At 27.3% G+C, this 13657-nt stretch overlaps 1 protein-coding gene across 18 annotated transcripts in view; it reads left to right on the plus strand.

The window, feature by feature from the left end:
* LOC142325617 (uncharacterized) overlaps positions 1-13657 on the plus strand; it is a 114199-nt gene that overhangs the window by 80186 nt on the left and 20356 nt on the right. For 5 of the 18 annotated variants that reach the window (XM_075367587.1, XM_075367586.1, XM_075367592.1 and 2 more), the window contains 2 exons: positions 1377-1430; positions 3888-3927. The exons of 1 other annotated variant lie outside the window; for it this stretch is intronic. In XM_075367587.1, the coding sequence (XP_075223702.1) occupies positions 1377-1430; positions 3888-3927 (94 nt within the window). Of the gene's footprint in view, positions 1-1360; positions 1431-3378; positions 3399-3887; positions 3928-13657 lie in introns of all 18 variants that reach the window. 12 more of the 18 variants (XM_075367589.1, XM_075367599.1, XR_012756578.1 and 9 more) reach the window with 11 other exon arrangements.

Genomic DNA, 13657 nt, shown 5'->3' on the forward strand with positions numbered 1-13657 from the left:
TCTGTCTAGCTTGCCTACAGAGTATGAAAGAATGTAGAAAACAATAAACATATATAATAGGGAGTGTTTCTAATATATAAAAATATATAACAAATACAGGAATATTTTATATTCACTGTCAACATTATTATTATCAATATATATATATGTATATATATATATATATATATATATATATATATATATGTACATATATATATATATATATATATATATATATATAATAATAATAATATAATAAAATAAAGGCTGTTTTATTACATGGTAGCAGTGATGAATAATAAATTCTTATTTTTGTGTATGTGAAATAGTGAAAAGTGTGAAGATTTTAATTATTCCATATTTGGCTGTTTACCATTCAGTTAAAACCAAACCTTACCAAACCTTCTGACTAAAATTAACACAATTCAGCACCCTTTAAATCACCAAAAGATTGATACCAATGTCAATGTTTTCAACCCTTTTTTTTATGATTTATCTCTTTCAATTCACGATCAAAGGTGGTTCACAAACTTTTATATGCTCGTCTATGAGGAAAGTTATAAAATTTTCAGTCTGTGAAATAAAATGTTCTTTCACAATCTCAAGAATTTAGCGATTAATATCGATAATGATTCTGTATATTCCCAGTCTCATGAAGTTTATGTATCAAACATAATATTCTTGAATTATTTAATGCTGCATAGTGAAGAATTTCATTTGAAATTCATGTTTTACTTGGTTGAAAATTATAAAAAGTCTACAATTAACATACACTGATCTGTAGAAAATGACGTAGATGACACAACCCAAAGGAATGAATTCTAAAATGAGATACTAGTGCATGACAAGGATAATTCAACTATCATGTGTGGCTAATCTTGAGTACAATTGTATACCTAATAAATAGAATAACATAAAATTTACTCGTGTACAGGTTACAAAAGAACCAAAAAGAAGCAACCCACAGGATGTGCTGGGTTGCATTCTCATATACATATTGCATCAAAGGAAAACCATAAAACCCATTATTAATTTATGCAAATAATTTGTTTTATTTTAAGTGACATAAACTGCTATGGTTGTTAACTACTAATAAATAACAGCAGCATGCGCTGAAATTGTACCTGGCACTGTTTAGCTTCAGTGATTTATGAAATTTGGAATCAGCCATTGCCATTTTATCCTGACTTCACTACAAAAAAATTGCCATAATTAAAAAGAAATTGAAATTTTTTTCTGTTCTCTCCTCTCCCCCCCCCCGCTCACTCACTCTCGCTCTCTCTCTCTCTTTCTTTCTTTTCCGTAGTTGTGACTTACTTTATGATCCACCTTCGTGCATAGATTGTTCAGAATTTAAGTGTTTGTTTGATTTATGTAGTATGTTTCAATTTTAGCAGGCCAGCAGTGGATCATTACAGAGAGCCACCAATGGATATAATCATGTCAACGTAAGTCAATAAAAATCCTTACTGACAATAATAGTTGATTTTATGCGAGTAAAGTATTTATTCATCTGCCAACTAGTTAAGTTTTTTTCAGTTTTTTACTATCAGCTTGCTTCCCTTAGTATTATTATTATCATCACTGTTTTATTTTCATTTTAATTTAATTTCATTTATCCAGAATGTGAAGCGCTTGATTGATATGGTTTCACAAATTTTTCTTGAGAAATATTATTATTAAACTGTGATACCTCATTATTTATTATTTACACCTGTCTTTACTGTTACACAGTTGTGCTTAGTTGCTCATAATTGAAGATGTCTATACATCTTTCTTTCATTAATCATGTGTAATATGTGCTGCTTGTGAAAGAAATTAATTGCCTATATAACATGTGTGTTAGAAAATTACAGTGGTTTTTATAGAAGTTGAATTGTTTTACAGTGGAGAATGTATGTACAGATGTTTGAACATTACATTTAGCGTGTCTGAACACAATACTGAACAGTAATGTATTAGCAGTAGGCCTACTGTCAGTACAGAAATTTTATGCACTCGAGCTTGAAGCCTTATGAAAAAAATATTTTAGTAAAATATAAAAATTAAAACCTTAAATAATTTTTTTTTAAATATAAAATAAAAACAAACAACACTTAAACTCCAAGAATAAATAACAATGAATTGGTTATACGCTTAGTTACCGTCCTGAAAAAAGTTGAATAATATATAAATGAGTAACTAAAAGAAAGGGGAAATAGAATAAAATGAGAGGTTCAAACAATATCTACATTATTACAATGCAGTATAGTATATGAAACGTATAATAGAAACAGTTTGGCAAACATGTATCACATATAAGTAGCCAAGGGAGGGACATGACCTTTCTATGGATTTCCTTTTTACAGCTCATTTGAAAGATTTATTTTTTGTACATAAAAATCTTTAAAAATATTCACATTAGAGATTTCTTTATAAAATATGATGTTCATAAATTTAAAAACCGATGGAAGACCCGGAGCCATGACCCGTGTTTCTACGCCATATAGTTGCAGAGTTGAAATGGTTTTATAAATTGATTAACAGTTAAAGATACAGATCTAAACTTTAGTTAGTGATAAGTTGATTAAATGAACTAGAAATTTGACCAGGACCGGTGTTGTAGTTCTTTAACAGCAGTTGATCGGTTCAAGCTGTTTGACAGAAAACTGTAAATATTATGTCTTTTTCCACGCTCACAGTAAAACCTACTTTAAAAATTAGTAAAAAGTAAAATTTAACATCATCAAAAGAAGAATAAAATTATTTAAATTTTGATATGACTTGTTTTTAAATCAGGTGGTGGTTGTTTTTTTTTAAGGCTTCACACTCGAATGCGCATGTAAATTCTATACAGACAATATTGTGTGCTCCTTCTCTTGCCTCGTTAATTGAAAAATATGTTTTTTAATATAAAAGAAAAATTTATTGTAGAGGGGGGGGCTAAATTTGTAATAGATATACGGTAATGATTGTGTCACATTCAACATATATTATCAAAGATCTCTTAAGGATTGAACTTTAAATATTTGATATTGTTGAAGCGAGATCTTTATATATATTTGAGGAAAACTAATTATGGTTGGCGAAGAATTCAGTAACCATTGTTTATGAAATGATCAATCACCCTTCAAAAATTCAGCCAAATTGATTTATCATTATGTGTATATTTGTCTCCATCCTAAGAAAATAACAAATAACTTAATTACCGATGAAATTCTTTAATTTAAATTTATTTTCAAATTATAAAAGAGAACTCCTTAAATTTTTTATTTATTTTTTGCATTTTGTTTTTGCTATTTACATTTTTTATTCTTCCATTTACACGTAATGTTTAAAGACACTCACTGTAATAAGTTTTTGTTAGAAAATTTTTTAATTTTGTTTTTTTCTAATTTTTCATTTTTTGTTAATTAGGAAATGTGATGGACAGTAAGGTAATTTTTTACTATTATTTTCGTATTCCTTTAATTAGATTTACTTATTTTATCAAATTGTTTAATCTTATGGATTGTTCTTACTTTTATTTTAATTATTATCAGTGTAACTTGTAAATTATTTTACGGTTATTTGTAGATTCTCTGTTATTTCTTTTGTTATTTGCGTAGAATATGTCAAAATTATTACTTGATCATTGTAAAAATTACCTTTTTTTTTTCTAATTTATATGTTTTTCCTTCTCAAATAATCACTGTTAACATTGCCTATGTATATACTTTTATTTATTAAAAAAAATATATATTTAAATTTAAACCTTAATTTTATTTGCATGCAATTTTTTTTAATTATACTAATTATAAATGTTTTTATTTTAACATTTTTTTCTTGTACTTATATTTAATTCTCTTTTATCTGTATGATAAATAATATATATTATTCTCCAACTCAGATATTTTTCATGTGTTATTTTCTATTTTCCCAAACAGACGGCTAGTCAAACATCCTCTAAACGCCGAAGGTTTACAGGTAAAAATAATAAAAACAAAATAAATAAAAATATAAAAAAATCATTTGATAAATTGTTGTTAATAGATATATCTGTTATCTTTTGTTGGGTTGTCTTTTGTTTATCGCATTCATTTCATTATTGCATTTGGGTTAATAATGTGTGTGCTCTCAGTTTTGTAAATAATTTTTTTTATAGGCTACTTAAAAAAATCCTCTTAGGGAAATTCATTAACTATAGAAAATTCTTTTATGATTTGATTAAAATAATTCTTTACTACAAGACGGTAAATTGCCTCTTCCTTATAAAAAGCACATCTTGTGTGGCATTCTAGAAAATAAAAAGATTTTGAGTTACTTGAAAATTACATTTTAGTCAATCCCATTTCTCATAGTTCTCTAAAATTAAGTATTCTGGTATGGTTTCCATTTGGCTGGGTAACTGCATCATGTTAGAATTTTTCTTATTGAAGCCTTAAAGTAAAAAAAAAATTATCATTTAATGATAAATTACAAGAATATCTATAATTATACAAGGACATTATCATAAGTATTCCAGTACACACTCTTGTAATTTTACTTTGCAGTCTTTTGTATCCTTTCTATTATTATTTTGTAAAAGACAAATTTGATATCTTTATACAACCCTTATATAGTAAAACTAAACTTTAATTAAATAATTAACTTTTTATACTTTACAAACACTTTTTAACCCCAGTGAAATATTTTTTCAATTAATAAAATTTATTGTGTAATAAAAAAAAAATTATTTAATACTTTGAGATACGTGCTTTGAGTCCCTCCATTTAAGATGCGGTTAGAGTACCATTACTTAAGTCTTATTCAATTAATGAAAACAGGGCGAGACATGTTTCAAAAGTAAGGACTTTTTGGTCATTAAAAAAGAAAAAAGAAAATAGGTAATAAAAATGATTACTTGTTATATATTTGTACATACATATTTTACCTTTTAACATAGTCATCATCATTTTTTAATGTTTTCTTGTATCTAGAAACAAAGATTTTTTACACGTTATTCATGAAAATCTGCCATCTGAAATTTCAGCCTGTTCACCATTGCTATTTTCAATTTTTCACTATCCATGAACTGTTCAGAACCAAGCCACTTTTAAAATGAAGAACAACATGGAGTCGCTAAGTGTGAGATCGGGACTGTAAGGGGGGGATCAGAAAGTGTCCATTATGAAACTTCTCAACGGTGAGGACATAATGATTTGCATTTGCACAGAATCACGTTCATCTTAATTTTCACATTTTCTTTCATTTGGAAGAATATCCTGTAAAAATGCAACTGCAACTTTTTTGGTAATGACAAATCTCAAACGTTCTTGTTAATTAATGTCGGAGAATACTGCTGTGAAGTACAATGTACAACTGAAATGCAAAGTAAATGTATAAACAGAATCGGGTAGCGAGCAAGCTAATTCTTAACTAAACACATTAACATACACTAATAGATTATATAATCTCTATAAATGAATCTTATCTTATGTCTGTCGTTATAATTAAATCTTATTTTGTGTTTAATTTTCCATCATTTACGTAAGGTGTGTAAATCATGCTAGACATCACAGAAAATGTAAAAATTGTGTGGGTAATTGCGCAATAAAAAGTTAGCAAAATATGTTAATAGTCAATATTGTTGTGTTATACATAAAACAAGTTAGCCCATCTTTTTACTCATTAATCGGTGGGAAGATAATTCTTAGAAATGGCAGATCAAAGGATATTAAACAGAATTTTATTACGCAGATCCTCAATGTGTTAATTTTAAAAAAGGCTTTATTACACTTCACAAATGATGCATTATTATTTTGCTGTTTCATTTTTTGTTACCCAGCCTAGTAATATCTCATAAATTAAGCATTGTAATACTTCTACTTTTTTAATGAGCGATAATGAATTTTAATACAATTTTCTTAGTGATGCTTGTCTACTTTTTAATAGCAACCTTTACATGCTTTTTGGTGTTGAAATGGTCTATTAAACCATTACTTTATGCATATCTTTCTATTTTGTATTTATTAGCCTTGTTATATTATAATGTGGAAATTAAACTATTTCATTTATGCAAGTTATCCAGAATCTAAGGTCCTGTTTTACAAATATTACTGTATCAATATATATATATATATGCTGTTATTCTAAGATATTTTTCTTATCGATCACCAACAGTAAGAAATTTCAGTCATTTGATGAAATTAGGATAGTTCTTTCTAAAAAAAAAAAAAAAAAGTTTGCTACCGTTCCTCTAAACAATTTTTCATGTAATATAAGCAAGATGTAGAAGTTATTGTTCCTAATTTATTAGAGTATTAGTTGAATTATCACAGGGTTTGATAACTAGGTCCAAGTTTATGTTTTATAGTATCGATGAGCTGCTACCATCAGTGATTAAAATAAATTGAGTTACTTACTGTATAGGTGATAAACAGTTTTGCTCTAATGTAAATGCGATAGATATTCATTCAAATATCCTACATTTTATTCTCAGTATAGCGTATTAATAAATGAAAATAAATCAAACTTTATGAGAAGATAAACAAAGCAAAATTTTGAATGATTAAATTAAAAAAATAAAATATTTTTGCTCAAGATTTATTAATATATCAGCCAGGTGATGTTAAAACTAATAATGGCAGCGTGTAATGGATCGATAATCTCTCATATCTAATACTCTGTACTGTTTTAGGGATCATAATCAAAACAGAATTAAGAGAAAGTTTTTATTCTGAAGACAAAAGCCATCAGGTGTTTGATGATAGTAAAGAGATATGAGTTGTAATTGCTTTTTCTCTTTTTATATATCTACAATCAATCAATGACTGTTCAGGAGTCTTAATTCTAAAAAAATTGAAGTCATCATCATTATAAACTAGAAATGGTATGAGCAAGATTGTTGAGGTCTTACACCGTATTTGAATTTAAACACACCCATTATATCCAACCTTATAACTTTTTAGAACCCTTTTTTTAAAACGCGTACAGTATCTAATTAAAAGTAATAATATCACGATTTAAAAAATGTTTTAATATATTATTTTGATGAATTCAAACCTTACATCTCAAACTAAAACATATTTTTATTAATATTTTTAATTTTAAATTGATTTTACATACATTCCTTGTACGTAAAATATAATGGAAAATATAACTTTAAAGTTGTTTAATACTATTTCTCTTTAAGTGCTCAAAATGTCCACACTTTGACAGTTCAATGAAAATTGCGAACCGAATCGGTGTCTATAAATGCATTAGAACTTTTTCATTAAACACTACATTTGGGGAATGTACATTCCCTTCCTTTGTTCCAATTTTCCATGCTAATGTCAAGTATGTGAACTTATGATGTTAATGTATTCTATTTCATATTCTGGCAGTGATACTTTTTCGTGGGTCACTTGTATTTATAGAATAGTTATTTTAGTTTACCTAATTTTGTTATCGCTTGCATAATAAAGGATTATTGTCCTTGAATTGAAACAAATTGCACGATTATAATGCTTGACGGTTCCACTTAGTACTTATCAGATCACAGATGCAAAAGTTTTGTTAGAGTGGACCTTACTTTTTGAACTGTTAAAAATTACTATTTGAATTGTTTCTTATTTTCTTCTTGGTTTTTTTTTCTATTAAGTTCAATAAAAAAAATTCTGTTTTTCTGTTAAACATATCTTTAATAAATATATATTGTATTTAAATTTTTTTTTAAAAGCAACCAAATTATAATTTTTTTTTATTTATTTTTTTTTTATTATTAATTCACCCCTATAAGCTCAAAGCTTTTGCTTGGGAATATGAAATCGAGACAATAGTATTTTATTATGGATGTTGCTTAATGCTTTGAGCTTTATATTATACACAAAAAGTTTGGGGAATGGAAAATATAGTGTTAATTATATTCTGAGGTGGAAGCTAATTTTAATTTATATATATATATATATATATATATATATGTGTGTATTGTTTTGCGCATTTTAAAAATAAAAGGTGGAAGTCTATATTATCATTTATCTAGAGAATTTCTTCTTTCTTTTCTTAATTTTCTAAACGATAATAGTTTTCATTTATTATTAAATATTGATAATCATTATATTGATTGTTCTGAGGTGGAGGTGATGTGATATGTATTATTTATTGTACGAATGTTCTCTCTTTATTTTTATTTGTTTCTTTGTATTTACTGTACTTCTATATCTATTTTCTGTTAGTTATGTAGTGTGTTGTGTATTTTATTATTTATATCATTAATACTTAATTTTTTCTCCTCAGCTTTTCATTTCGGGTGATTTATTTGCATTAAAAATATTTTCAGTATCTGTTTTTAAAAACTCTTGTACTTTGTCTTGTGGTGTGATAATTTTTTAATAATATTTTTATTTTTAATACATATACTAATTAATAATTTTAATTTCTCGCATTTTTTTTCTACCGCTCTACAGTATTTAAAGGAGAATTTATTAATCAATTCTGCTAGATTGGTAATGTACACCGCTACAAGAGTCATTGAACAATTGCTGTTATAAAAATCACTTATCGCTACAACTGAATTTACTTTGGTACCTTATATTATAATTTCAATATGTTGTATGTTATTTTATGAATATTACATTTCATTTAAGTGAACATTACATATACACAAATATATATGAGGTTATCCGATTGTAATATTACTTTTAAATTATTGGATTTATCATCAGATTTTAACATTACATTTTGCTGTGAATCATATCATATATAAAATTTGTTTGTCAGCTGTCTGTGAATTAGCACATTTTGGCAGTTTCCATTTATTTAGTACACAAACTTAAATAAAAATTTTCTCAGAATCTGAACACTTAATTGGGCTGTAATAAATGTTGAAATTTAAAAATGTTATATTAATTGGAACCCTCCTCCCCCAAAAAAGGTGATTATATTGATTGATATTAATTTATTCCTGGCAAGTAACACAGTCTCTACATCTGTGGAGGCATTAAATCATACAGATAACCGTGGTCATTGAACTTCATTTAGGTATAGTAATTAAAATAATAGGTTTTTCAATGACTGTTTCTTGAAATAATCTAAATCTGAAAATATATGTGTTCAAATAAATGATTATAATGTTGATACACGATATTGTTTTTCACAAAATATTTCTAATCCGTTTATAAAATAGTGAATCTATAAACAGTTATAAACACAGTTAGAATTATTAAAAATAAAAAACTGGATTAATTATCAATTTTGGAAAACAAGGCAAGTTTTTAAAGTAAGGTACATTTTGAAATAAAAATAAAACTGAAAATATAAACAAACTTTATTACTTACAAATAAGAATTACATTTTTGTACTATTTTTCTACATAGCTGTCTTTCAACATCAACATATTTTTCATAGCATTTATAGCTTCTTGTTTCCCTCTTCAAGAAATTCTACCACCACTGACTTCAACCGCTTGGTAATGCCATTTTTCAATTCATCATTCTCAAACCTTGTGTTTCTAGATTTTCATTGAAAATGAAAAAAAGAAAGTAATCGCTGGGAATTAAATGAGGGCTATAGTGTGGATGGTTGAAGTTTTGCCAACAAAATGTTTCAATATTTTGTAATTCATTTTGTCGGGTAGGCTTACTGTATTTTTTTTGGGTCCAATCCAGGACTTATATTTGAAATTACTTAAAAGTCTTAACAATTTACTGAAACGTTAAACTTAATTTATTCAGTTGTGTTTTTCAGTAGACATGACTTTTTTCAGAAATGGTTTGTTTTAATTACATAATAGAATTCACAACAAGAAAGTTCAGAATTAATTTTAACATTTAGTAGATTTTTAACGGTAGATACTGAAAGTCCTACCCCTTTCTGCAGACCAGGTGTTCCCCATAATTGAAAAAACTCTCTCAACTGAAGCAGATGTCCCAGGCAAAGGTATCGCAAATTCAACCGTTTTAGAAATATTGCAACATGAAATATTAGTGTTTTGAAACACCTTAAAAATTGCTTTCTACTTTAACCGCAATCTACTCTTTGGTTTTGAATTACCTGGTTTAACAGTATACATTCATCAAGCAAGTCATCAATATTTATGGAATCTTTTATAATTTCATTAACAACTAGTGTACTCTTCTAAATCAGACCAGGCAATTTTAGTTCATAAATTTATCCACTTAAACTTACTAACTATCAAAACTGGCTCTCCACAAGTCTTGAATACTAGAATTATAAAAATTGTCTACATTTGAGAAGAATTTTTTTTCCTAAACATCATTTTCTTTTTGAATGCATAGCAGCAATTCTTTGGCAGAAGATGGTACAAATTTATAGTTTTTTCTTTCTTGAAACTGACAAATTAATTCAGAATATGTCTGAAATGCTTCTGTTGTTGTGATAGAATTATCATACAATTTCAGAACTACATTATTAAAATAACTACAGTACCATATAAAAATGTCAAAAACAGTTCACTTCCTAGATTTTCAAAAAATTAAATAATTTTGGGTATTTGTCACAAGATAAGAAGTATGATTTTAGACTATCCAAAGTGGAATTCTTTTTATTGCAGGTAACAAATTAAGGAGGAACCTTGTACTGCTACGAGATAATACTTTTTTGTAATCTGTTTCCACAAATTCGCAGAATTCTAAATTTTGTTACTCTTACTGTATATTTGTGAAAATATTTATAATTTTTTTATAACAATAACTTCTATGTCTAGGAGTAGAGAATCTCTTCCTGTTTGTACTGAATTGTGTACAAGCAATTCCTAAAATAGATCTATCTAAATCACTTTGAACTTTTCTGAACAAATTTTCATTCTCCTTTCTCTTCACACCACCAAAATTACTGTTACTGTCATCACCAGTATAACAAACCAACTTTTCTTCAAGTTTGTATTTTTTCATTCACTGCAAAAGGTACTGAGTCAAAATTTGAGCAGTTTCAGCTGACACTTCATCGAAATTTAAAAGTTTAACTTGAATTCTCTTCTCCAGACTTAAATATCCTACAATAATCGGAACAAGATTTACGTCACTTCTGTTTGAACTATGCATCGTTACTGTTACAAAATTAATGTTTTCCAAAGAAAGCAAGCATATTATTAAATATAAATGGCAAAATAATGATAACTAGTAATTGCCAGTTTGTCAGTTTTGGTCGTAGCGGATGAAAATTTTAGGTCATATGTTTAAATGATGTGCAGTCTTATGTTTTCAAAATGAGCTCTTGTCTAGCAGTGTTGTATGAAAATGTACCTTACCTTCTTTAGCAGCACACTCCAGATCACTGTTATTGTTATTCCCATGATTGGCTTTAAAAAATCTGTTATGTTTGCTGAAGCAGTAGCATTAATAGCATTCCTATGTTTAGTTGTTTTCACGTAGTCTTTAACATCACCCTTTCCTTTATGTGCAACAGAAAATTCTCCAGTATGTAGTGTGCAATACATGTTTATTGTTACTGTCATTACACAATTTAAAAAATTTGTATTCCTATTGCAGGTTAACATTGAAGACACATTTTCTTTAACCCGTTGCTAAAACTGAATAGAGATAAAATGATCAAAAGCATGTAAACGAGTTACTTCACACACGAAAACAGCATAAACACATTGCCCGTGTTGTGTTGCCAAATAACTAAGTAAAAAGTTGTGGCGAGACCAGTAACCATGCCTGAAAATCGACGTCAGCGGTTGCTCCAAGGTCGGCTGAGAGATGCACGGCCGTAAGAGAATGTTTAAAAACATGATGTTGAACATATAGGTCTAAAATGAAAAAAATATCCTCGCCAATTATAAAATCCTAAAACCTCATGACAGCACTAAAATACCAGGACTGTCGGGCTAATCCCAGACATATGGTAAGCCTAATATTGGGTATTCACAGTAGTTATGTGATGAATGTCTTTGCATCAACTACTCTTTTTTTTGTTTAGCTTCTGGAACCACCATAAGGTATTAACTTCTGAGGTTGAATGAGCGTGATATATATGAATGTAAATGAAGTGTAATCTTGTACAGTCATCACCTTCATTTTTATAATGATGCAAAAATTCATGTACTGCAGCAAGATGTGTTTCCTTGTGCATCAATCAACATTTTTGCCACCCATTTGCTGCAGAATTTTTTATAGCCCAACTTTTTAGTCAGAACTTTATAAATCAAAGATTGTGAAACATCAAAGACAATTGTAATATGGTAATGTGCCGATTTTTTTAAATTTTGTCATCAATTTTTTCAATTAATCCATCTGTCCACCAGTCGGCCACTACTTATTTCATCATGAATGTTCATTCACCCTTCACGAAATGAATGGCACTACCATCTTGGTGTCATTCTAATATTTGGCCACAAATTTGCCTGTGAATTTCAGCCGCAGAATTGCTTTTTTCATCAAAAATCAGATTACATCTCGTACTTCATGTTCATCAGAATCATGAATTGGTAATGCTCATTATAAATAGATGAATATAAGCAACTAATAACAAAATGACTAAATTATTGTGGTTAACAGCTGACTATCGATTGAAATGTCTGACTTATGCAAGCTACATCTGTTTACATTGCATATGTAGGTGTAAAAATTCAAAACGGACCTTATTTTAAAAAAATGCTTTTTGTATATTTAAAAATATTGACATAAGAATAGTAATTACTTGATCGTTCTAAAATATATTTATTTATATAGATTTTTCAAGCGATAATTAAATTTAAAAAATATGAAGATGTAAAGATGAAAGAGAAGGGAGAAAAAAGGAACTTTTATCAGAAATAAATATTTTTTAACGATTTCAATATGTTTTAATTGCAATTAGTGGAGATAAATAATTAAAAATATATTCATGCTTTATTATAAATGTCAAAACATTAAAAATAAATGAAATATGAAAACAAATTACAAATTACAGTAATTAAAAATTGGCTATTGTCCCGTGTGTTACATACAACCTTAGTAAAAGTTAGAAAAATAATCAGAAATCCAACATTACACATAATTTGCTATTTAAACAAATCATTATATGTGCCTATCGCACAGATCTAGCGTAAATGTGTTAAAATTAAGCAGATAATGTATTTTCATTAAATTTTATTCTGTTTTACCAAAATATCATTTTTAAAAAAGATTATCTTAGCGGTAAACATTTCTACTCGTTAAATTTTGCTCAACTTTATATATAATTTAAATATCTTATCTGTTACATTTTAATTTGTTTATGACATTTATTACCAAAAAGGTAATATTTTGAAATCGATAAGATGAACTCAGAATATTATGATTTGAAAATATTAAATAACTTGAAGCTCATATATATTAATATATATTGGTGAGTGTGCCCATTTAACAGTCATATCAATTACTCTTAGAAGAATATTTTTATGAATGTATTTATTTGTATGTATATATTTTTTTTTTTTTCATCTTAATCTAATCTCTTTATTAATATTACCATTAACTGTTTTATCGATAATATAAAACAGATCTTTTTGTATTCAACTTTGTTTTTTCAGTTCATTTATTTATTGTTATGCCATAAGGCATAATACTTTTAAATATTTGTATTTATCTATAATTTTCCCTCTCCCTGATATGAATAATAATGTTCATTACAGCATGAGTCATGAAAGAAAAAGCTTGTTTTTCATAAAAATTATATCTTTAGAATCACTTAATGGGAAATTGAGTTTTATACCGTAATAAAATGTATTTTCTTATTTCTGTGTTATATTGGTTCAGATTTATTCAAAGAA

This window comes from Lycorma delicatula, chromosome 5, assembly GCF_047948215.1.
Source record: "Lycorma delicatula isolate Av1 chromosome 5, ASM4794821v1, whole genome shotgun sequence".
NCBI classification, from domain to species: domain Eukaryota; kingdom Metazoa; phylum Arthropoda; class Insecta; order Hemiptera; family Fulgoridae; genus Lycorma; species Lycorma delicatula.